This window comes from Lagopus leucura, unplaced genomic scaffold (genome assembly GCF_019238085.1).
Source record: "Lagopus leucura isolate 7727_CA_CO unplaced genomic scaffold, USGS_WTPT01 Super-Scaffold_100015, whole genome shotgun sequence".
Classification (NCBI taxonomy): Eukaryota; Metazoa; Chordata; class Aves; order Galliformes; family Phasianidae; genus Lagopus; species Lagopus leucura.
This window is the reverse complement of record NW_024962269.1, coordinates 6,362,980-6,389,328: the sequence shown is the minus strand read 5'-3', so window position 1 is coordinate 6,389,328 and position 26,349 is coordinate 6,362,980. Positions and strand designations below refer to the sequence as shown.

Genomic DNA, 26,349 nt, shown 5'->3' with positions numbered 1-26,349 from the left:
GCCTATGATGAGAAAAACCTGGGGTTCAAATGTGACCCTCACCTCTGAGATTTGATACACCACAAGTCTGCTTTAATTACTATAAATGCTTCTGGGTTTCTTGGATGACTGTGCTTCCCATGTACCTAAGGAGCCACATAACAGACATATAGCCCACAAAGAAATGTTTGCTTACTTCTCATGCTTCCTTTTCCATCTTTACTGCGGGCTCCTCCTTCATCAAATTTTGGGTTATTGACCATGTTGTGCACTCCAAGAACAGCTATAATGTGTAAACATCAGCAACAGGATACAACGTTAACGGCAGGAACAGAGGTTGCAGAAAAACACGTGCTACAAATTCTACTTTAGTTCCCCAAACAAAGAGTTTATAAAATTTTAGCTCTGAGTTGAGCTTGCTGCAGCATGCATGCAGGGAAGTGCCAGCTGGAAGGCACTGCCAGGAGGCACCTTGTCCAGCATCCCTCCCTTGCAGGAGTGCTGCCAGCATTAACCAGGTCAGCCGTGGCTTTGTCTAGCTGGGTTCTGAAAGCATCCAGGGATGGAAATCTCACAGTCTCTTTGGGTAGCTTGCTGCAATGCTACCCTCCTAATGATTTCATTTTTTTTTCCTGTAACATACAACCCAAACCCCTTACTGCTCCTTGTTGTATTGTTTGGCAAATTGGAGATGGTTTTGACTTCGCATGTGGTTAGGGTAATAAATGGGTATTCATCCTGGGGTTGTTATAGAAGCACATAGCTGCTAACATGCTTAGGAAGAAGAAGAATTTATTCAGCACTTTAAAGTAAATAGTAAGGCTGTAAGCTATTGTGAGAAAAGAGAACTAAACTGCATCAAAGATACAAAGTTATGTTTTGTGCAAATGAACTTCCACAGTGTTGGAGAATAAATTATGCTTTTTCCTTCCCCCTTAGATTATCTACTCAGACTGTATGCTATTAATGTCAATTTTTACTTTTATCATCACATTTTCCTTATGAGAGAAACTCTTTGTTCTGTAAGCAGTGATATTTGCTGTTACAGACTCCATTCAAAACTCTCAGCAGTAGGTGTGCTGCTGCTTTCTGTTAGACTTTGATACCTACAAACTCAGTCACGAATGGTTGGATGCTGACCAGAGCTGAGCAACACTTGGAACTCAATTCCGTAAACTTCAGGCTCCGGGAGAAGTGCCAGCTGCACCACAGCCCTACAATTCCTTGATACACCACATGTCAGCCAGAGCCAAGTCTAACGCATCCCCATACGTGTGGTGTAGCCAAGGATTACGGAAGATACTGGTGAGATCGTGTCCTTTGATGGGACAACACAACAGTTATACGAAGTTTGGGCTTAATGTTGATCTAACATAGATTCAGATGAATGGAAAACACTGACATATTTCATTTAGATTTTCTTAATTAAAAACAGAAATAGGCCAATGGAGCTGAAACTCTCCCACCACAGTTTTTATACAGATTAGAGCCATGCATCTCAGCACACAGTAACATCAGTGATCTCTAACAAAGCACATGCCCCAGCCTGCAGTCTCCCACTTGTTGACCCTTCCCTTCCCCAGTTCTCATTAGCTGCTTCATCTCCTCTGCTTGCCTGCCCCACATCAATTAGAGATAGGTGAAAGCTCTGCAGCCGCTCTCAGGTCATGCTCAAAGTGCTCATGGGCATGGCGTGGCCCCAGGCTGGCCACCTGTCCCTGCAGTGAGACAGCAGCAGCTGGGGAGGATCCTGACCCCGGTGCCAGGTCCAGGCAGTGAGCGGGATGTGTTAAGGAACCATGCCCATGTACCATCTAACCTGCAAGGTCATAGAGCTCCGTGTCGGAAGCGCTGGCCAGGGCTTCTTCAAGCTCCGGATCCAGGGTCACTTTCTCCTCTGTACGAGTTTCTATGGGTTTTTCTTTAGGGATAAATATTTTTCCTAGGAGAAGAAAAAAGCCAGAGTGACTGATGGATTATTGTAACAACTCATCTGCCTCCTGGCGTTGGAGGGAGTAGGTCTGTGACAATGGAACTGCTTGGAAAAGTCTCAAGTGCAAGTTTTCCTGTTTCTTACTTGATGCTATCCTCAACACCAGGATCTTAATAAGAGTTTAAAAATAAACAGTGAAGACTTCTGCTCTGTGTTGGTGATTGTTACTATGGAAGCGAATTTCCTAAAATAAATCCCCAGCATGTCCCAATGACAGCTGGGATTTTTCTGAAGTCTGTGTGGGCTTATATTAGGCAGAATCAGGTCTACACAAAACGCTTGCAGAAATTTCATCCTCATATTTAAGCAAAGCACCAGAGGCAATTAAACCATCCTGTCGAAAGTAACTTTTGGTTTACAAATGCCGTACAAAAGCCTTAAAGCTCTGCAAACCTGATCACCTTCACACATTCAGTTCAGTTCCCAACCTTTCCATCAGTATTTTCCCTTCATCTCCTGATAATTGTTCGCTTAAACACCCTTTTCCTGATCACCTGTGCAGACCTGAAAAGGCTGAACTAAACCTCGTGTTCCCCAAGGCTTGTTTGTTCCCTGCCTGTTTCCCATGCCCACCCCTCCTTGTGTCCAGCTGGTGTTGGTGTTAGCAGGTGGTTCCATGGGACATCGCCTGAAGACCATCAGTCCTTCTGCTGAAATGAAAAGACTGCAGGAGAAGTCCAGAAACAACACAGGCAGTCAAACTTACTCCCTGAGGCTGTTATTGTAGCCAATAGCAATAACGTGATGCTGGAGCAGAGCAAGATCCCTAAAATTAAAGTTCCAGTGAGATGAGTTTTGGATGTAGGAGGATTTGGCCCGCTGTCAACTTCAAGCTGCCTTATTTGTGCGGCACGGTCTCGGTGATATTATTTTGTTATCCTTAATAAATGCAGTTCTGCTATTTTGTGTTCAACTACAGACTTTCTGCCCCCTTTTTTTCAACACTGGCATCCTCATGTTTTTTCTTTCCCATTATCATAGAATCATGGAATCACCATGGTTGGAAAAGACCTCCAAGATCATCTAGTTCAACCATCCACCCACCAACAACATTTCCCCACTAAACCACATCCCTCAGTACAACAGCTAAATGTTCCTTGAACACCTCCACAATGACTCCATCACCTCCCTGGGCAGCCAGTTCCATCACCTGACCGCTCTTTCATAATGGTCCAAAGCATCATTTCTGTGTGGATAATACCCAACGCATTTATCTCTTTTATACAAGCCTTTCTACTGCAATTTCTGTACTGTCCACTTCCATGAAAGAGGTCACTGAACAGGCTCAGAAGGAAATAAAAATAAAAATGGAATTTTCTGAAGCAGACAAGGTTTACTGATGCAGAATTTGACTCATTTATTCTAGAGATATTTGCATCGAGGCTAAATAACTTCAGAGCACAGAACTGGACAGAAAGTTATGCAGAAAGCTAAAGCACTATCATATGATGATTCATTTTTTTCATGTGATATTTTGAGCAAGCCATTTTTTAACAAGAGGCTTCTAGAAGATAAAATCCTCTGTGGGCCAAGGGTAGGGATCGTTTTCACTTTCAGCCTCACTCAGTGGTGAATCACAGACAGCCATCCCAGCAGCAACAATGAGAAGACAAGTGGCAAACTTGGGGTGAGGAACTCTCATATGCTGAAGACAGATGAGTCACGCTCTGCAGAGTTCAGAACAGAGCAGATGCTGTGATTGCAGACTCACTCTGTACTGTCCCTTAGCCTGAAGTGTGGGATGGCATCTTCCAGATGCCATGGACCAGGAGTTAGCTAATGCTAGGAGCTGAGCAACTTGACCGGTTAGGATAATGCAACAGGAGAAATCCCCATGACTCCATTGAAAGCTACAAGACCCAAACGAGAAAAGATATCTGAGTAAACGATCAACAGTGAGGAGCAGTGGCTGTGAAACATTTTCCTTTCAGATCAGTGGCAGTTCCTCGAGTTCTCAGTAATCAGTAGTTCATTTAAGACCTAGAGGGAATCCTGCTTATCTTTATTCTGACTGACAGCATTATCCCACCCAGCCGTGCTCAGAGCTGTGGCTGGTTCCAGCCATCTCAGGAGGGCAGGCATTGCTGTGCTGGGTGCCCAGAGCCCAGCCTGACCGCTTGCAAGCACCAACAGAAGGCTGTCTTCTGGTTGTCTTGCTCTGCAATTCAAAGGAGCCTGGCTTGATCCTCAGAGCTGCTGTGAATAGCTTTGGAAAGGCCTCTTGCCATGTCAGCACCAAGTGGTGGGGCGGAGTGATGCTTCCAGTTCAGAATCTCAGACTGGTACAAGTGGGGACAAAGTAATGCTGTTAGTGGACACAGGGCCTCAAGTCTTGGGTAAATGAGAGCTGGTATATATTTCCATTGGTCCTTCTCTCTGAATTTTGGAAGCGCATAGGCCAAGAACCTTGTACAGAAAGAAAGCAGAAACCAGTACAGGTTCATACTTTCTTCATATGGTTCACATGTATAGGAATATAATTTTTAAGCATTTGTTTCAGGCATATGTAATTCTTGGATGGCAGCCCAAAGCTTTCTAAATGTGTATATGACTCTCAATGAGAGTTTCATTTAAAGCATTCTTGGCAAATGTTTTAGAAAAAATATTCTATTACTGGCTGTATGAAATATTTAAAGGGGCAAGGTCATGTCAGAGATGAAAATATGTATCTTTAATGTATGTCAGCCTTTCTGGCATCCAATGGCTTTGTAAAATTGTTCTTCTTTCTGCTATCTAGACAAGGACATTCTTTTGCATTAGTCCGACGTGAGGAGATTTTGCAGCATAACAGCCTTTAGAAGAGCTTAAGCATTTAGCATGTTACTAAGAATTCATTACCTTTCCATCAGCAGCAAAACTGCATGCACGTGTTTATGGACTGTTGTGTCCGTTTTCCTGCTTTACTTTAAGGACAGGGTTCAAATATGCAGGAGGTCCCTCCTGTCCCACGTTCCTACATTGTAAATTCACTTTATAGCGCAATTCATTCTATCTTGGAATCCACTGACAAAAAAATTAAGGATTATGGCTTCCTTGTCCCAAGGGACCAGCTTAAATTTAAAATGGATTATTCGTAAATACTTTGAAGCCTCGGAGGAATAGTTTAATTATTTTGAAGTTAGATTTCTGAAAAAAAAGCTGCCTTTTCTAGTCATGCTGTAATTTGGAATTTAGATATGATTATCGTTGACTGGGTTACCTTTGCCTCCAGAATATGTTCACGTTCCAAGCTATTTCTTAATAGTAATAGCTTATCTTTCTTTGAAAATAGTGACAAAAACATAGCAAGAAAAGCTATATTTCTATGTGTCATACTTCAGCTACTTCAATGTCAACATTAAGTTAACACACAGTACCAAATTATATCTATATTTTTGTGTTTAACTGCAAAATGAATTTCTGTTTTGATGAAAGCAAACTTGAAAGCATTAAAATACCATTTTACTTTTACACACACATATATAAACTCAAAAGGTCTGGAAGCCAAAGTGAAATTCTACAGTCAGTCAATGGAATTCTCCCCTTCCTTCAGTCAAACCGGGATAACTGGCTGTGGTGACCTGGATGGCAACTGGGGTGGATGCTTATAGCCCAGGGGACTTTGTGACTGTGAGCGTGGTGACTGAAGACCTGTACTGGCTCAGCATTACAGCAGGCCTATTCTTTATTAAGCACTGCTAAACTTCTATTCAAATTGAAATAGGATATGGTGCACCCTTTACTCAAAAGGGGCTCAGGGCAAGAAAAGAGCCTATTGAAAGCCAAAGAGAAGGATTCTGTAAAAAGGACTGAATCAAATACAGACAGGCTTAGAAATGCAGAATGAGATGAAAGGAAAACAAATCCTCTGGAAAAAAAAAAATCCAGAAAGAAAAAGCAATCCTCCAGGTATTGTCATAAACCCATGGATGTAGTTCTGCCACTTGGTTTCAGGAAGCCGCGATTTCCTGCACTGCTCAGATGCCTCCTTTATTCCTTTAAAGCAATGTCAAAGGAAAGCAAGGAAATGAGACACATCCCCGTCTCCATCTCCTTATGCAATAGCAATTAGCTACATAAGCATACATGCACATCTACAGGAAAATTGAGGAGGTGACTATGCCAAGTGTGTTGTGGTAAAATAAGTTTATTTGCTTATGTTATGTAAGGGGAAAACAGAGAAACTGAAACAGCACAGCTGATGGGATTGCATTAACAGGCACACTCATGGAACATTCTGAAGATTTCATCATCACTTGAAGTCCACAGCATTTGGAGCAGCCTTTGTGGTGTGTCTGCTCTTTGCCTTGCTTCTTAGCCTTCATCAGACTCCTTGTGAATAAACCTAAGTTGCCACCATTTCTATTTGCCTAGTGTTTAATATTTATTACCGCTTTGCACAAGTCAAAGGGACTCAACAAACTGCATAACAATGAGAAATAACTTCATTTTCACTGAAGTGCCTTTTCCAAAATGTCCTTTCTATCGGTTTTACAAAGGATAGTTACTTAATTTTATAATACAGAGGCATTTTCTGCCCTAATTGTAAAGTAATTACTGTCTTTTCCTATAAACTGTAACTCAGATTATTGTACTTCCAAGAAAATATCTGGTTACACTTACTGCTTCTTACTTTTCAGTGAATCACTGACTACAGTGAGTGTCTGTTTATTCTCCATTGCAGAATGTTGTAATGCTGAGGTCAGAGCACTGACCTTAGAAGTGAAATCCAATGATCTTGGAAATCTGCCTTGCATAAATCACAGACACTTGATTCACTTTTTCCATTTTGCACTATTCTTTTCTTTTGAGGCTTACTTAAGTTTCCCACTCCAGATACTCCGTGAAAATGGGGCTAAATTAATAATTTCTGAGAATAAATGTGTATTATGAAGAAAAAAGCAACCAAGTTCAAGTAAGTGTGAAACTGAAAGCTAGAAGTAATTAAAACACAGCATCGTAATTGCTGCTGTACTGCTACTCTTGGATTACTGACTGTATCATCTATGCCTTAAATCAGGGTAATGCAAAAGGAAGGTTGCAAAGTTCAGCTTTCCAAAGTTGTTAAATCTATAGTGCATCTACACAGAGCAGAGATAAGTTGCAGCAGCATCCTTGGCTTCAATCAGCATGCAGTGATACTGACACCTTATTGCTGCTGTGTTGGCACATGTGCCCTCTGTGCATGTAGGCAGAGGCTCTGAGGACACAACTAGTATTCATGCAGGAGCACATGTGGAGAGCACTGGAACAAACCGGAGGTGCCAGAAGTAAAATATCACTAAGATTCCAAATGCAAGTGTGTTTCCCTGGGGATTGCAAAGGGCATACATTTCTGGTCACATCTTCAAAGCATGGAGGCACTGTAGCTCACAAAAAACAGCTGGAAAAATTTACTTGAGATGGCTAAAACAATGTGTTTTCTCCTAACCTTGTTCTTGGAAACAGCTGAGTCGTTTTTGCTGACACTTTCCAGAAATCCAGCCTGAAGCAGACTCTCAGCATGGGAAATTTCAGTGAAAACTGTGCGAGTTTGGCAAAGTCATGAGCAACTAAAACAGGGTCTTACAAAAGCAAGCAATGAAAGACACTGGCTGCAGGAATTACTGTCAGCAACAGCACCTTTTTCATGCTTTAAGACACAAACATCAATTTTAAATTTAAGACTTGGGGAATAGGAAGAAGGTGGCAAAAATTGAAACAAACATCTTAGCTTTGGGGGTGAAAAGACTGCTTTTGTCAGCCCAAAGAAGATACCGTGTCCCTAAACTAACGTTTCTATGCAGAGTCTGGTACAGAGGCTGGGAACTCATTAGCATCTGTTCTATTACTTTAACCTTCTGAAAATGACTTCATTATCACCAGGCTGAGTATTGATACTCTGCATGGCACAGCATGACTCTCAAGATAGCCGGTCTCTGCCAGAACAACTGAAAACAGAGGTTTCCCCAAAGTTCTCTGGTTAATCATCAATATTCTTCCTTTTTCCTTTAACCAGCTGACTGAAAATGTTAGTGTTTAATCACACACAAGCATTTTCCCCTTCCCTTTCCAGACACAAATAATAATAGCCCGATCCACTGGAGTTTTTCCATGAGGAGAACTGGATTGGATCCAGTCTGAAATGGTTTGGTTAAGAGCAGAAGACCTTGCAGAAGACAGAGACAGTGGTGAAGGACTGAAACAGCAATCCTAAACAGCAATCTAAAATGGCACGGCCAGCTTTTTGTAGCTCATTATCTTTCACAATAGAACTTATTTCAATTATGCTTCATTAGTATCATGTAGTAAGAGAAGCACTGCAAAAGCAGGAACAGAAATGTTGCTAATAGCATACGCTTGTATTAAAGCAGTACTTAACTAAGATCAGCTGCACACATTCAGTGAGAGAAAGCTGCCGGCCACTCAGCAAAGAAGGTAAGTGCAGATCAGAGGATTATGTTCCTTTCCAGAAGTGGATGGATAGGAAAAACTGGGGACAAGGCTGTGAGAACAGTGGGGCAGGCCTTAAGTGCCAGTCCAGATCCTAGGACACAAAATGCACCATTCCCACTTCTCAGACCTTCTCTCTACCTTAAACAGAGTCTCAATCCCATCTCCTTTTATTATAATCACATAGCAAAAGCACTGCTAGTGCCTGAGAAATTAGAGGCACTAGCCCTTACCCTATTCATCTCATCCTTTACTCCATAATAAAAAGGCTTCAGAGCAACCTTCCTGCGACCGCCGGCTGTCCCAGCTACACGCATGCAGGGCAGTGGGTCACGGAGCAACTTCACTGCCTTCCATGTAGGGATTTCCAGAGTGTCTGTCTTAAGCAGGAGCTAATCCAAACGTCCATAAAATAAACACTTAGAAGCTGCCAATCACTATGGCTACGCTAATCGGAACTAACTCCCTACACCTCTGCTGCTTATTAAAAATGAGCCCTGCTTGTGGGAACAGCTGACTGACAGCAGAGTTACACACCAGTTCCTGAAAGCTGCCTGATCTTCTGCATGCACCCATGGAAGTGAGCGCTTGGATGGGGACATTCTGACAGAGCACCCAGCCCTGACATGCATTAGAGAAGATGCGGGGCAAAGCGATCCAACAGAACTGCTCAGTGGTGCCTGGGTGCACTGCCACCAGGCTGGGAACGTTCTGTCCCGGGCTCAGCACAAAACTTGGGGTTTCACTGAAATTTGAGAGCCGCTCCATGAAAACTTTCTGTACAGCAATGAATGCCGTAAGTTAACGGGCTGACATCTGGCAGAGGGCCAAAGCTCTAATGCATGCCATATGTTTGATTGTTTTTGCCAAGCATTTCCAGTCCCTCAAAACCATGATTATAATCAAAACCAAGGCGATTCCCTGCACAACCACCCCCCACCTTGAGCTCGTATTTAACACTTCCTGTGCTCCAACCAATCTGAATATCCCCCTTAGCTTTGGAATTTGCTTGGCCTTGTTCTCTAGCACAATCAAAACCTTATGGTTGTGTTGAGCATCTAGAGACCCACATACTGGACTGAATTCTGTCCTTCAGCAGCATTTTGGTACTGCTTTTTTGGTCAAGAGCACTCCAATAAAACATTAACAACAGAGGAAGAAAGGCAGAGACACTGTGTAAAAAATAATGATGTATCACAGATTGTTCTGGAAGGAGGACATTTTAAATGCCACCTTCTTTCAGCTCATCACCAAATTTTCATGTCAGTATCAGATTTGCATGATAAAGATAGGAACTGGTAGAAACATCACTTAACACTTAGTAAGAGCATCCCACCTCCTAAATGTGGAAAAACAAATCATTTCCCAGTGTACAACAAATCCCAAAATAGAAAAGAGTAATAAAAACTTAAGCAACACTTCACATCTTCTAATCCTACTGACAGGCAAACATCCTCAGGTGGTAAATAATGCCAAATGGCACACAGGCATTGACACCTCCTACTTCTTATACATAAGTAGAGGCACTTTGGAACTGTTCCAGAACTTAATTTTTAACTACCAGAATTGCTGTAAAATATATTTGTGGCTATTTACAATATGGCTACATTATAGTGCTGCTATAGTGTAAAAAGTGATTCAACAGGCATATATGTAACATAATTATATAAATATTTACCAGTCTGTAAACACACTTTAGAGCCCACCAACTTGCAGAAGATGAAGAACAAGCTTTTCCCCAACTATCTTCCTCAATTTCCTATGAGGATGTATTTTCAAAACAAGCTAATTACTGAGCTTTAGAAGAATACTATCAGCACCTAAATCTAGTGTGTAATATCATATATTGGACATCTGGATGCACAGAAAACATTCTGATAGGCAGACTGCTTATTTAGCCTCATCAGATGAAAACTCAAGTAGAATAAGCAGCACGTGGAGCTGCACTGCCACGGATGGCACTGGGATCAGCTTTACACAGCTGCTGCGCCAGTCCTGCAGGTGCATGTATCTCCATGCAGCACCATTTTGTGTATTTATGTGTGAGATTTCAAATGTGATTGCAGTGCAAAATGACAAAGTCTCAGCCCTAAGTCTGTGAAGTATCAGTAAGGTGTGACCTGATGGAAGGTGTTGGTACAAATATGCAGCGGCCTGCAAGTAGTAACTTACCCTGTTCTGGGACAGTGGTGCGTAGGAGATTGGAAAATTGAAGCATTTGGCAATAAAGCCACACACCAATAAACCATCCTCCTCTCTGCACAGAATGTGTTTGATCTCTTGCTACCTGCAGGATCCCTGCAGCATTCCTGTATTTCCACAGGGCTTAGAATCAGCCCAATGAGTAGCATGGAGCTCAAAGGACAGATGGAGGACAAAGGAGATAAATGAATATGTTGCAGGATAAAATAATGCAGTGATCAGATCTAGCTAGAAACTGTCTTCTTCATCTGAAACCATTCTTCCACAGAACAAAAATACAATGTAATGACAGTAACAGCCACTCTTGCCTGGCAAGGAACATTTGCATCTTCAGTAGTGACACATAAAGTGAAAAGTGTTGCACTTGACTGCCTTGAAATTCCCACTTTTCTTTTGCTGGAACCAGGGGCTGATAGTCAGGAACAGCCCAGGCTGTCCCTGTAGGAATGCAGGGGTGGCTGCAGGCAGCTCTTTGTATCCACTGCATGGAGACGAGGTGCCATACAGCACTGCTCCCTTTAAAACACGACTGCTCCTGCCCTAAGGTTATCCTACCTGTTTAGGTGATTAGGTTTTCCTGTTTTTCTCTCTTTCTCTGTAGCTGTAGGGCAAGGGGAAACAATGAAGCTATCTGCACAAATAGTGTTACCAGATGTGCTAGTAAACAAGCGGAAAAATACTTATTTTTTGGGAGCATATTCCCTGAGTTATCACACACAGTAACTGCAGGCAGTACTGGCTTAGGAAGGCATCTCTTTCCCTGCCCAACACCTCCCGCAGCACACAGCTTCACAAGGCCTGGGAGCAGTGTGCTGAGCGTGAGGCCAGCCATGCCTGCACTCGCCTCCAGCCAAGGCCCGGCCGGCAGCACGCCTAACCCTGAAGCAGGAGCCAAGGGGCAGTGAGGCAGACACCGTGATGGGCAAAGCCGCCGCGTCACCTCCTCCAGCAGCCCTGCGCCTGATTCACCAGCCTCGCCCTGCAGGGTGGCCTCCACCTTCCTGTCCTGACCAGCCTGACAGAAGGGCCGGCACCCAGGTGTAGGTCATGATTCAACCCTGACATGAAAGGTGGCCATACCTTTCTTCTCCCCTGTAAATGGAACAAAGTCTTCCCTGTCCTTGTGCTCAAGTGCTTGCTTCTCCAAGTATGAAAGCAGGCGTTCTCTGTCGAAGGGGCCCGTGGCAGGCTTGGTGGTCTGGTCCTTTTGCCGAAATCCAGCTGGAAGCAAGGCGTTCTGTGAAGGCATGTGGAAGGGAAGGTGGCACGTAAAGGAGGAGATGCAATTTCAAACAGTTTTCCAACTTATTCAATCTATTTTTTTTTTAAGTGGAATTTATTTGCATGTTTCTTCATACAGTGCTCCCTGAGGACAGCAATAACACACATTACCTAAATGTAACCAATAAAACCAGGGTGTCTTCCAGCTTCTTGTTCGTAACACCTCTTAATATCTTCATTAACTACATCTACAACCATAACACGAAAGAACAGAGCAAAATCAGAGCATTTTCTGTTACACATACACATACATAGAGTTTACAGCCCAGGTAAACATAGCAGATAAGCTTCCTCTGCATTTTCTTCCTTCTATTTACTTGTTTCTCCTCCCAATTTTTTCTTTCCCTCTCTTCATTTTTTCCAAAACTCTCTTCAAGCTAATGCAGATCTCTCTTGAACTTCAGAAATTAATGGAATGCACAGAAAGTAACTGGTGAATGATGTGGATGTCAGCTATTCAGAGCATGCAAGAAGCAAGTACAGAAAGCCCCACTTTCAACATGTAGCTGCGTGACCTTGTGATTGTCTGTGCCTCCTGTAACATAGAAGATGCACAAAGCTCTCACATTTCTGCCCAGAAAACCCCAGAAAGGAATACATGGACATGGTGGTGCATATCAGCAAAGCCAATGTGTTGAAGATGCCCTTGGAGTAGCGCAGGAACATTTCACTGCTGGCCAGAACATGCACTGCAAAGCTGATCCGTGGCAAACAGCCATCAGATTCGGAGCATACCCACTGAACTCCAGACACTAGACATTTCATCTCTGCTTGCACAAACATGCCCAGATTGCTGCAAAATTACAGCACATGTAGCTTGGCTACAACTGCAGAGTGGGTTTAAGATCTTCTGTCTGTATCTGAGATGCCAGATATACTTGAAAATAACAGAAAATGCAATATATGTGTGGTAAGTGGCAGTACGGAGGGTCAGAACAGTAGAGCCCAGTCTTAAATTTCCAGGTAAATTTGTGTAATAAATCTACAGACTATCTGTTGTTTTCTTTCCAGTTATTTTTGTCTTCAGAGCGAGTGGGTTTTATCTGTCAGTTTACTGGCCAATTTCCAAATTCCTATACCACTTTGGAAGGTTTGGGGGTAGGAACAACCAGAATTCCCAGCAAGAAGGTTTGTGACTGTAGGTTTGTAGGACTGGTGGTACTCAGGCCAGAGATCTTTAAACTCGTGAGGCTGCCTTCAAGTATCCAAATTATCCTTATTCTCTGGAAAATGACAGCTCTGTTGCTGAATCTTACTCTCCTTAATCATGCCCAAATATACTCTCTTCTGCTAAATATATCTGTGATGAATGACACAGACAACAGATTTCTGAAGTTCAAAAGATGTGATCTTCACAAACACCCATTCTGTTTGTTTCGTTTTTGCTCTGTGCTCAGAAATAGCAGCCATAAAGCACTTGTCGGTACGCAGCAGTGTGCAAATGTGATTAAAGATTTAGGTTGCAGACAAGCTTGTGTCTAACAGATAAAGAAAGAGCACAGTGACTCCTATAAAAGCAAGGAGCACATCACAGCGGGAATGAAACCAGCATGTCCTTAGCAGAGCTGCTCCTCCTTCTGAGTGCACTGCCCCTCCCATGACAGGCCAGACACAGAATGCTGCAGTGTGCAGAATTTACAATGAACAGCTCCCAACTGTGAGCCCCTGGCCCCACTACTAACCTCAGGATCAAGGTCATCGAGAACATGCTCCAGCTGCTTCAGTTCATCCTCTGAGAGTTTGCTGAGTATTTCATCTTCATTGACATTCTTATATTTCTCCAGCTCTTTCCGGAAAGGCAGAGACATGGCTCCTGCTGCACTGCTCAGCTGCTTCCCTTCCAGTTTCCAACCATGCAGGACTACGGAGCTCCTCGCGGTTTCACTCCCTGTTAACAATGAAGCATTATGAGCATCTCGGTTTAGCTGCTGCAGCCCTGAAGAGCCCGCATGCTGAGAGCCACATTTACAGTTTATTAAGGAAAACAAAGCAGCACGATGCTCGGGCTCAGCTGTAGGAGTGGGATGTGCTGAGGCTGTGCAGCCCTACCCGAGGGATGGCAAGGGACCAGATGGCACTTGGGAGCCTCACAGGTGCAGTGGCAGCTATGAGCTGTCACTAAAAAGCTATGAGACCTATGTAAGAAAAAACATTGGGAACTTATCCCTTCCACAGAGATTAATCTGTTTTCTTTCATGTGCTCAGAAACAGCAGTATCTGCTGTTCTTTTGGCCAGAGGAGTGAAAAGAATCAGAGGAAAGCCACAGCCATAGTAAGCAGCCCAGCCCTGACACAGAAGAAACAAAATGTTACACCTTGAGGTATTTTATCTTCAACGTTGCCGAAGGCTAAAGGCTTACCCATATCATCTCAGCTGGCTTTCCAACATTTTGATTACCTAAGCAGCTTTAGACTACTCTGGTTTGCAGTGCTATTTCAAAAACAGCTGTTTGGCTACAAACAGTAGCGCTTCTGATCAAAATAAGTTTTGCAGGGGGGATGTGTTACTTGGAGCTCAAGAGATCATTTGCCATTCACATGGGCACAACAATTAGTCATTGTCACGTACTTTGTCATATGACTAAGAACTCTCTTTTTATTCACTGTTTTTTTTCCTCCTCAGACGCAATTTGAGAGCTAGAATCTGCTGTGAGTGGATGGAGTGAAAGGGAATTAATGCACGATCAGACACAGCATCAGCTGCAGAGTTTAAATGGGATCCAGGCCTTCCCAAGCACGCCCTGTTCCCTACCTCCACACAAAGCTCACTGGATTACCTACAGCCAGCGGTGGGGTTTGGCAGCTGAGTTTTGCATGCACAGATTTAAGTTAGGGTTGATGGGGCAAGCAGCCCGCTGGCACTACACGTGGCTGATCTTTCAACCAGAACGTCCTTCAGCCAGGTCCTCAGCTGTCCTAACCAACAAAATCCATGCAGGTTGCGTCACTCTTCACATGGGCTGGAAACTTGGGCTTTACTTTTCTTTTATTCAGCATCAACACGAAAATGTTGCATTTACTCAGACTTTCTATTAAAATATTAATATTAAAAGACACCTCCTTTTGCTGTTTATCTGAAAACAGCAGACTATAGAGAGGGAAGAGAATAATTAGCACTATTTCAAATTAGACAAATCTGGAATCACAAGCCTGCCCTTGAAGTGCTCAAACACATTCCAAGGAAAAGAGTTATTTTCCCCATAGAGCCTCATTCTGTTAAATTGTGAGTCTGCTTCTGGAAGCTACTCAGCAAGAGATGTTTCACAAAGTTAGAGGAGCTATGAAAAATTCTTGCATTATCCAAATTCTATTGTATGGGAGCTATGTTTGGGCAAAAAAGAACAACAAAGCAACAGCTAATGTTTTAAAAAAGCATTTTTTTGTTAAAATGAGAAGTATATTTTTTAAACTGTGAAAACAAATTGAGGAGCAGTACAGCAGTGCTAAGGGATCAGGTGCCTTCTCAAAGTTCCTTTGGATAAACTCATTAAACACACAGCATTTCAGCTTGGCACTCATTAACAGGGCTGAAAACATTTCTTTGAGGGGATTAGAGCTTCTTAAAACTCTATTTAATGGTTTAAATGTTTCTTTCATTACAGTTAAATCGCAACCCTGGGAAAGACAGACACATAATCCCAAGGACAGGTTTGCCAGGTACCGTTGGAAAAGCAGCAGGTGAGAGCACAGCACGGCCTGCCCTGCCTGGCCCATCACTGCTTCCCAGGGAGAGCATCTCCCAGTGGCTTTACCACTACCAGCAGAACCATGGATGTAAGGGCTGCCCTGAAAAAGGTTGTGAAGTTGAAGCCAGGTGCCAATGGATAATTACTGCAAAGTCAGGTTTGTTTTGGAGATGTTTCTGATTTCCTTGTGAACTATTTAAGGGCTTAGTCATAAAGGGCAGCGTGCCATGAGGCAATTTTCAACATACCAGTCTCACTTCTGTCATGGCATGAAGCACTACTGGATAACCCACGTTAGTGTTAGTAGTGCATGGAAGAGGTTGAAATTATGTTTTTCTTGTGTGCATGTGTTTATGACAGAAATTCCCTTGATATTTTCCCTTTCTCAACTGCATCTTACTCTTTAGTGACTGAATAAAAAGCAAAGGAACTGCTAAGGAGGATTCTTTGCCCACAGTCTCCTGCAGCTTGCCACTCACATGAGGAGCCCTGCTGAACTGCCAGCCTTCACGTTCAGCCTCTGGGCTCACTCTCAATCTTTCACCACAATCACGTTATCAGGAACCAAGGGAACGAGATGAATCTAATAATTCAGCATCGATCAGTCTGGAAAGGAAATGCTGAAGTCCTGAGTTCACACGCCCTGGAAATGGCGCTGTAATGTGATGACTGCTATCTGCACCTTCCTAATTGGATTCCATTCTCTTAATTTTGTGTATGTAAACAGGGCCAAATGCTGTCTGTGCTGCTTAGTGAGGTTTGACTTTGTGAGTGTACACGTACTGTTTACTTTTTACAGATGATATCCACTTGGGTTGCTTTGTTATGGTTACTGTAGGAAATAAACATACAGAAAACTGAGGAAAAGCAAACATAACCAGCAGCAGCTCCTAGCTCCCTTATCTGGAGCACAAAGGGCAGATCAGGTGTCAAAGGGAGGAGTTCCATCCAGCTGCAGGGGCAACGTGCTGCTCAGCATGGCCTTGCGTCAGGGACACGGAGGAAAGAAGAATGAGGGTTCATAGCTAGGACTGTTCAAACTTACAGGGAAGAATGAACACTGAGAATAAGGAATAGAAGAACATAAATTCTATTTGTTTTCCCACTTAGTTTCAGTACTGAGGAAGTACATGAGCTCAAAGACCCATTGCTAAGCTGCAAGGCGTGCCATGCTGCTAGAAGCCCAGCAGTCCCATTTGTGCCATCAGGACACAGCAGAGCTTTATGGAGCAGTGCTTCTGCTAACTGTGCTACTTGTAGAGCTTTGTGGAGCACGGGTGTTTCACAGTGAGCTTCAAAGTCTCCATGGCTGTCATTTTGCCTTTGATTTCTTCTAAGGAAAGAAATACTTATTTCTGTTTAATCTGGGGCAGCTTTTTCACCATTTGCTATCAATGTGAGGATTCAAAACATATTTTCAAAGACAAAAGAGGTGTCATTGCTCAGTCTGCATAAAATCACGACAGCTGTACGTGGCCAACGCTGTGTAACTCCTATATTTTCTTGTGCTATGTAAGTAGTTTTTTATTAAAACCTTTATGTGCTACTGAAAGGTTTTGTACAGTAGGTAGGCTATAGGTTCTGCTGACACTGCAGTATTGCCAAAATTTTCCACTGCTGATACTGCTGCTTCATTCTGAGATGGAATCAGTCCTCTGCTAAGTTACTGTCTGATCCACTGTCCTGGAGAAGTGTTGGAACAACTTGGCCTCCTGAATGAGCAGCTACAAACAGTAACAGGCTGTACACCTAGAAAACCATCACGCCTCCAAAGCACTAGAGAGATGAGAATATTGTGATCCAATTGTGAGCTCCTTGTTTGTGATAATGCATACAAGCTAAGAATGAAGTTGCATGGCAATCTGCACTTATTAACTAAACAGAGATGTACCAAATGGGAAATAATCTTATAGAGTTCTTTGCATTTTTATAGGAAAAAAAATCTTTTTCTAAAAATCAAATTTAAGAAATTGTTCCAAAGTGATCAAGAATTGCAAATCACAGCAACTGTTATTTATAAAGGAAATCCTGATGTACAGTCTCTTCTGAACTTTCTTCACATAGACAGTGATGGCTATTTACATTCCAAAAAACAGCCCAGGAACTGATCTGTAAATGTGGGAATGTTCTTCACTTTCTTTCATCTCAAGTAGCTAAGCACAAACGTGAGGAACGGGCGGAATAAATCCCGAGTTAAACTGATACTGGACCAAATAAATAGGATTGGGGCCATTATGATTAAGAGCGGTGTTTGTGCCACACAAGCAGATGCTGTGAGATTCAGGTGATTGTTTTGCACCAGCCCAGAAGCACTGCCTTGAATCTAGCTCCACGCTGATGACCTCTCTACTGTCCAGAAGCTGCTATGAAAAATAAGGCTAGGCTGTTGCAAGCTGACATTTTAACACATACATATTTTAAGGAATACTCTGCTGCTTGACATACAGCTAAAGTTCTTTTAATTTCTGTATGTAAACATATAAAGCAAGAACAATATGTGCTTTCCAACCATGAGCAAAAGGAAGATGCATACTTGAAGCTCGTGTTTTGTGTTACAACATTTCCTTCTGGTTTAGAACAAGGAGGTTCTGGAATCTCTGAAGATGTAGAAAGGATGCATTAGGTGCAGCGCAGCACAGAAGTACGGCGGTATTACACCCTAGCATGCGTAGGGAAGCATTCTAAGACTGACTTCTTTGTGTGTGTGATGAAAATAGCATCAACTAGAGGTCCTGATGTAGGTAAGAGGCACCAGGCAGCACTGAGGTCAAGGCTGGCCTGGGCAGTGCTTAAGTTGCCAGACCTCTTCTAGCCCAGATTAGTTTGCCATCCTTTGTCATACTTCAGCAAAGAATCCCCAAAAGTACTTATTTAAAACAACTTTCAAATGAAGCAGGTATCTCTGTGCTGTTGTACAGTAATTGAGTTCTGTTTGTGACTACAGTTTATTAGAAATGCCCTCAGCTTCATTTGCTGCAGGAAAAAATCCTCACACGCCTGTCTTCACCACCTGGTAATACTTGGAGGTGAATGGCTGAGCTGGTCGGCCGAGGCATTGTGCCTTTCACCGACAGACACCAAGCTCTAAGCAGGCACTACAAATGTCCTAGATGCCTAACCAAGGGCTGCAAAAGGATTTGCTTGTTTCCATAAGGTACTGCTGCTGTCTACCAGCACAGCTTCTAGATTTGCACAGCCTGGTCTATAAAGCAGCGTTTTCCTTTCATCCTAATTTACTACAATACTAACAATCCAACAGATCAGATACCCGTCCGATTACTCAAGTTGCCACCAAACACGCATTGCTAGCAGTGTGTTAGCAAGGATATATTTCATCTAAAAAATGATGTGTGGTTTCTGGTTTTATGTTTGGCAAATTATCTCATTACATTTCCATTTGTATGATTAAAACCTGTTTGGCAGAAAATGTCACTTTATGTAAATGCTTTTTAACCCCAGGGCTAATCTAGAGTTAGTTCACATCATGTTCCTAGCAACTGCTCTAGTCACATAGAGAGACCAGTAAATAATTAACAATTATGATGTCCTAATATCAGTCTGGGTTTGAAGCTTTAGGAGGATCGGGAAGCTATCAGACACTCCATTTCATAACTGGATGAGCCTTTCTCACCACTGATTGCTCTTATAGGTTAAGTTACAGTTAGCTCCTTTACTGAGAGACCAGCAACCAAACAAAATGCAAGACATCGATTCATTTCAATTGGAGTTTGGCCGTGCCCTTTATAAGTAAATAACCATCATGTAAATTGCAAAATTATCCATCTGACTGTACCATCATAATTGAAGATATAAAGAGAAGCAGTCCCTTTGATTCAGACAACATGAGAGTGTTTTCATTGGCAATAAAAGGAAGACGAAACATTAATGCTTCTCCCCCTTAAATACAGAATAAAGTTACATGATAAATAATTTCTGATTCTTTCCAAAATAACATTAACAGTACTACTCATAACTGCTCAAAACAGGAAAGCAAGTCCTGGGAAGGAACTAGTTTTCTTTACAATGGTTGATGACTTTATAACCTATTTCTGGATGAGATTATATTTTAGATCATAACCACCAGAATTGTTTCCATACCAAAAAACATAAGTAATTAGGCATTGACCATACGATAGTCCATAGCCCACCAACCATAACCAGCGAACCACAAATTGCTCATTTCCTACCTACAGAAAGAGAATGACCAAACAAACCTAACCGTCCCTGCCAGCAGCGGGATTGCTGTTAGGGTGTTCAGGCACACCTGTGATGTGTCAGGTGTAAGAAATGGGAAAGAATACAGAGACCTGTCCCCCTGTCGTGTCTCCCGCAGGAAGATTCTCTGCCATGGTCTTAGAGATGCAAAGCTTTGGTTAAAAAATAACAAAGCAAACATCTATTTCTGCTCACTGCAACTGGTGACTGCAGAACTGGAATGTAGGTTTCTTGCATCTTTAGAACTGGAGAACTTATTTAGGAAATCCATGCAGGGTGGTAACTGAGGCTGCACCACTGCTTGGACTGAACGATGGCCGCAGCCAGCAGCAGCCAAATGGATGGCACAGAGCAGAACTCTCCCCTCGGCATGCATTGCACCCTGCAGTGTGTGACTGGAACAAACCCACGGGAAAACACTGTAACTTCACACCTTACTGTCCTCACATAACTCTTTTATAATATCATAATATTAGTGAGCTTTTCTACAATTATAAACACGAAATATTTACTGTCTGAAACCAAGGGTGGTGTAAAACATGAGCCTGAAGTCCTGCAGAGCAAAGTCTTCTCATACAGATGGACTATGAAACGGCAGCCCCACCCAAAGGCTCACAGCTCCTCTGTGAGCTTTGGCTGTGATGTGCACAGAAGCACCTCTCTGCTGAGCTGCACCTGGCTGCTGCCCAGCACCACTGCACTAAGATTCAAGATGGAGGATGGAGGCTATCAGTGGTGATGCTGGTCGGTGTCCTGTGCAAATGGGTAAGAACCTACTGCAGAGCAACTGGAGGAAAGTGGCATCATTCTGATGATACTTTAACCTCGTTCGATAGCTACCAGACTCTGCAGGTTTGATTCTGCAAAGCACGTGCTGGGGTCGAGAATTATCCCCAGAAAAAAAGCAAATTAAGAAGGATTTTAAAAGGAAGTTTACAGGTTCATGTAGCATTACATATAGATGACCAAATTCCACTGTTAAACAGAAAGCAGGGCTACACTGGTGTGTTCCATTCCACAACCTGACGTGTGAGCACCATGGCTAAAGGACACTGCCTGATCCCTCTTAATGCAAAACCCTGCAGAGCTGCCACAGCCTCAGCCCAAAGGATACCCAACCATGGAAAACAGCAGGCCAGGACATTCAGTAACTTAGGAATGTTACAGAAAACCCCAGAGCTGATCAGTAACAGCAGGAATGCATAAACACTGCTTGCCAGAAGTAGTAATGCAGAGGAAATAAACAATAATAATTTGGGAAGGGGAGTTATGCAACAAGAGAGCAAAGTGCACCATTCTGAACAAAATGATCTAGATTGTGAAGATGAGGGATGCTACTGGCTGAGTTCAGGCAAACTCAACCAAGCTAGATGAATGGGAGAAAGGGTAGGCAGGGAATGTGGGTCAGCAAATGGCTCACAGAACCTCATTCAGCCTTCATCTAATGGTGAAAGTCTAAATATCTCTGTATTTTGTGGAAGTTCACCTAGGGGCCATACTGCATACAGCACTGCAGCAGAATCTATTAGTGAGCAAAGGAGCTCAGAATAATGCCACAAAGATGATAATGGCATTAGAATACATACACAGGAACTCCCTACAGCCCTGGATTTGAGTTCATGTCTCCCTCACAAGGATTGCAGGGGGCGATGCCTGCAATATTAGGCCAGTTGGTCCCAGGTGTTCTTTCCCATTACACGTTCTTAGCTCCGGGCAGAACAGAGGTTCAAGGGCAACTTCTGAGAATAATCAGCTAAAGAAAAGCTTTTGTATGATGAGATATTGGAAAGTCTGGATCTATTTACATCAAACACACAACACAACACCTTGCTGAAGCCTTCCTCTACCAAATGCTATTGGAAGATTTACAGATTTACAGTCTACTATTCAAGGCAGAAAAATAGGATCCATCCCAATTATTATTTGATGTTTTATACTGTTGCATTTCTGGGTTTGTTTCATCACTAATGATGTTGCAATGTTTTTTTCCTAAGTTTGTTGTTCCCAACAACACACAGTCACACAAGTCACCATTTTCATTCATTTTTTTTCACTGCTGGACTCATCACTTATATCTCTCAATGGTCGACCATAGATTTTCCCCCGGCAACAGGGATTCCCTCAAAGCTTCCATCAAACTAAAAAAACCTAAACTAGCAGATCATTTTATCATCAGAAGATGATCAAGAAAAGTATTTGTGATACCTTGAGGACACATTTTGCTCACCGAGAGCTTTGCAGTGTTAGCAGATGAGCATCTTGCTCCTCAGCCCGGCGCTGGCACGTTTATTCCGGGCTGCTCTGCCGCACTGGAGCGTAACGCACCGCCTTTCTCCCGCTGCTTTTCTGCCATACAAATACATCGTGCTCCCCGCTCACTTTCCTTTACAAAAACACCTTCCTATCTTCACATTTCATCGCATCGATCCACCCCGGCTTCATCCTTTAGCGCCCGGCATAAAGGATGTGAGCGCACCGAAATAAACACATATGCATCACCTCATAAACGCTCTGCAATACATCCACGGCTCCAAACAGACTCAATCCGAGCGGACGGGGCTCGGCCCCGCACCAGGCTCTCCTCACCCCCCGCCGCCCCGGCACCGCCCGGGCCCCGCGCTGGGGCAGCCGCACCCCGACCGGTGATGCTCCGCCGGCCTCCCCGCTCCGCTCCACTCCGCACCGCACCCGCACCGCCCCACCCCGCACCGCGCCGAGCCGCCGCCCGCCGCCGCCTTACCCCGCCTTACCCCGCCGCGCCGCCGCCTGCGCCCCTCCGCGCCCCGAGCCCGGCGGCGGCAGGTGGGTGCCCGGCGCGGCGGCTGCGCAGCGCGGCTCCGGCCCTGCCGGGCACGCTGGGACTCGTAGTCCGGCCGCCCGCAGCCCGCAGCATCGCCGCCCGCAGCCCCCGGGTATCCGAATGCCTGCCCTGTCCGGTGAAGGCCGACGGAACCTATGTCCAGAGCGTGGTTATCGCCCCTCTCCTTTGGCTCGTTGTCATGAGAGCGCAGGGGGAATGACAAGAGATCATTTGGATGCTTTTCCGCTCTTCTTTTCATTTGTTTTGACAATTTAATTTGTCTGGGCTTTGATACCATGCCAGTGTTAACGAGGGGTTGAGTTTGTGCGTAATCATACAGTCATAGCATGGCTTGGGTTGGAGGGGGCCTTAAAGATCACTGAGCTCCAACCCCCTCTGCGTGCTGGGTGCCCCCCAGCTCTGCTGCCCAGAGCCCACCCAGCCTGGCCTCGAGCACCCCCAGGGATGGGGCACCCACAGCTCTGTGCCCAGGCCTCACCGCCCCCTGAGTGAAGATTTCCCTCCTAACATCTAACCTACATCTCCCCTCTTTCAGTTTAAAGCCATTCCCCCTTGTCCTATCACTGTTAAACCATGTTAAAAGTCAGTCCTGCTGATAAGCTCCCTTCACAATATGTAACAGAGTTTGAATGCAGTCCCTGCAATCAGTCTGTGCACAACCAAATTAACCACACTGCCTTCACAGGACAATGCGCTTCAGCCAAAGTGCTGAGCACCAAGCAATGAGTCACCAGCAGCAGAAAAACTGTTCCTGTGATTAAAACGTCTTTAAGTTTCATGATGTGTTGGCAAGAAAATGAGACATTCCCTTGTGAGGGAGCTGAATTTTCCTATGAAAAGCCATTTGGTTTGGGTGGAAGCTCCACTGCAAACATGGTCCAGTGCAGGCATGAGACAGGGAGATGCGGACTCTGTTGTTAATGTGGATTAAAACACCTTTTGGGTTTTCTCCAGTCTGTAGGACCAGGGCTTGAATGAGTTACTCAACTTGTTATTACACAAATACTGTAAAGCGAAACATGTGATATCAACACAGAACAAAAGTTCACTTTGGGGTGTTTGTTTTTTTGATAAACTTCTGCAAGTTTTGTACTCAGATTTTCCTGTCATGCCTTAAAATGTATTTGAGTTGATACTCAGCTTCAGTGAATGGGAAGGGCCCCTCCCATGCCTCCCTTTCCTTTAGCGTTGTACCTGCTGACAAACTCACTTCCCATGGGTTTCTATAACCTGTAACAACACAGCACCTCCATGGTGTAAGCAGTGCTTGGCTGGAGCCAAAGTTCCACTCATTGCCTGTGCGTTCTTCTCTCTTTCTGCCTTTTATCTCATGCATAAAACTTGCGAGTGAAAATAAGACACACGACCAGTGTCTGTCTAAGAAAACCTACAGGTCCCTGCATGGCTGAGATGTACAGACAAAAATATAGGTTGCAAATAGATACATCAAATGTGGATGTACACAGCAGCAGCACACCTACGAGTACAGGAACAATATTCTCCTTCAAACACAGCACACAAAGTAAAACACATCACACCTCAGTCTCATGTACAGAGGATATGTTACAAATTATCATCCGTTCTTCCAAAACCATGAAATTAAAATACCCTTTTTACAATAAGGGCAGTGAGGCACTGACAAAGGTTGCCCAGGGATGTGGATGCCCCATCTCTGGAGATACCTGAGGTCAGGCTGGAGGGGCTCCGAGCTCCTGATAGAGCTGTATGTGTCCCTGTTCAGTGCAGGGGAGTTGGGATAGATGGTCTTTAGAGGTTCCCTTCGACTCAAACAATTCTATGATTCTATTCTATGACAAGATAAAATAATACCATAGTGCTCACATATCCGAGAGGTGTTATATCCCATAATGGTATCTGCTAAGATACATCTGCATCAAATGACTGTGAATATCCAGACGGACTGCAGGGTGTTTGTTGGAGGGTACAGCCCCAAAGCACTTCTTTTTTCCTGGTACAAATCTTCACACAGCACTTTGCCTCAAGGCCCCAAGCAGCCCGGCTGCTGCCTCCCTGCCAAGCCATCACCCAGTGAGTGCAGTGCTGAGGTTTGATGCTTCTCCAGCACCGAGCTGAATGCCAGCACTTGCAGCCGTGTAAATCTCTAACCGGAGCATCCAAAAGCAAGCCTTATCTCCCTGGACTATTTGTAGCCAAAATGCGGTCAGTTGTTCTAAATTGTTGTGTTTTGTTGTTTTTTCTTTTAATAAAAAAGCAGAGGGGCTCCTGTGATCTTTTCATCTGTTTTCCTTATAACATGGCTTGTAAGATTTTGCTTAATTAATTCCTGCTTGAACTGGGGTATGTCTTTTAGACAACATCTGCTCCTGATTACTGTGCTGTGCGTGTTCTGATCTCTTTCCTTAAGACCAGCTGTTGATCAAATGCAGTGACCTGTATTTAGAAGCTCTTGGTTCAGGGACTGATCAGCAAGCCTCACACCTTGGGCAAAGGCAGAATTGTACTTGTCTGCATGTAACATTGCTGAGTGATGGTGACACTTCCAGCTGGTGTGGTTCATAAGCCCTGGTGACAGGAGCCCGGTGCTGTGGGCCATGAAGTGCTTGCCAGCAGTACATCAAGCGGGGGTCTACAAGAAAACAGGGAACAGACTCTTTAGCAGAATTTGTTTTGATAGGACTAGGGGAAATGGTTTCAAACTAAAAGACAGGAGATGTAGATTGGATATAAGGAAAAAGTTTTCTACAGTAAGAGTAGTGAGGCACTGGCACAGGTTGCTCAGAGAGATGGTGGGTGCCCCATCCCTGGGGACACCCAAGGTCAGGCTGGAAGGGCACTGAGCACCTGATGGAGCTGTAGGTGTCCCTGTTCAGTGCAGGGAAGTTTGATTACATGGCCTTTCAGACTTCCCTCCACTCAAACCATTCTATAATTCTATGAAGTAGTCAGGCTGCGCCCACACTCAGGCTGAGGTTTTCTAACTGCATTGGTTTGACAGACAGTAGGACTTCCTTGAACTCTTTTACAAGGCAACATATGGCAACGCATCACAGAATCACCAAAAGACCTCCAAAATAACTGAATAACACTAACTTAAACTCAACAGTTGTTTCTCCCAAGCTTGATTCCTGTGAGTCCTTCTGTATCCATAGGATGCTAGGTATGTGTTTAGATGTGGGCGCTGCACTTGCTATGGCAGTAATGGTAATAATAAATCCCTGTACTTACTGATTTGTGGAACTGCATCTCAAATGGAGTCACTGCTTCCATTGGAAGGAATACCTGGAGGGAACATGATTTCCTCCCTCAGTTTGTTTCAGCCTGTGTTGGGCCATCACAAATTATAAAGGATCGAGGATCCAAGAGTTACAGGACTGAGGGTCCAGGTGCTGCGTTTGTTCATTACGCAGTTTGCTGATGGTATCCTTCCTCTCTACACCCTGCATCAGTTCCCAGGCAGGGAAATACTTCTGTGTCAGGCCAGACATGAGCTCGTGCTCTCCATTCGTACCACACAGGCTATCAGTAAACACGGTACGATTTAATCAGTTCGGGATTAGGGCCGAGGCGCTGCGTGCCCGCTCCTGCCACGCGCAGCAGAGCCGGTGCTTGGCAGCAGGAAGGGCCGCGCTGGGACCGCACCGGGTCACCTCAGCTCTGCGGCGCTTCCGCCGCGGTCAGGGTCCGCTCGGCGCCGTTTTGCATTGGCTGCAGTTCCCTCACTCTCGGCTAACTGAAAGTATGCCTCAGCCTTTGCGGAAGCCATCCTTCTGTTCATCCCT

The 26,349-nt window shown here is 44.1% G+C and overlaps 1 protein-coding gene across 3 annotated transcripts in view; it reads right to left on the bottom strand.

Annotated features, from left to right (window-relative positions):
* LOC122182701 (tropomodulin-2) overlaps nt 1-26,153 on the bottom strand; it is a 34,513-nt gene extending 8,360 nt beyond the window's left edge. Inside the window, exons 1-5 of one of the 3 annotated variants that reach the window (XM_042876202.1) lie at nt 25,796-26,153; nt 13,549-13,754; nt 11,666-11,822; nt 1,799-1,921; nt 176-262 (exon numbers count right to left, since the gene is read on the bottom strand). In XM_042876202.1, the coding sequence (XP_042732136.1) occupies nt 176-262; nt 1,799-1,921; nt 11,666-11,822; nt 13,549-13,674 (493 nt within the window). In that variant the 5' untranslated portion in view covers nt 13,675-13,754; nt 25,796-26,153. Of the gene's footprint in view, nt 1-175; nt 263-1,798; nt 1,922-11,665; nt 11,823-13,548; nt 13,755-22,507; nt 22,547-25,795 lie in introns of those variants that run through there. The other 2 variants (XM_042876204.1, XM_042876203.1) reach the window with 2 other exon arrangements.
* Nucleotides 26,154-26,349: the final 196 nt, after the last annotated feature.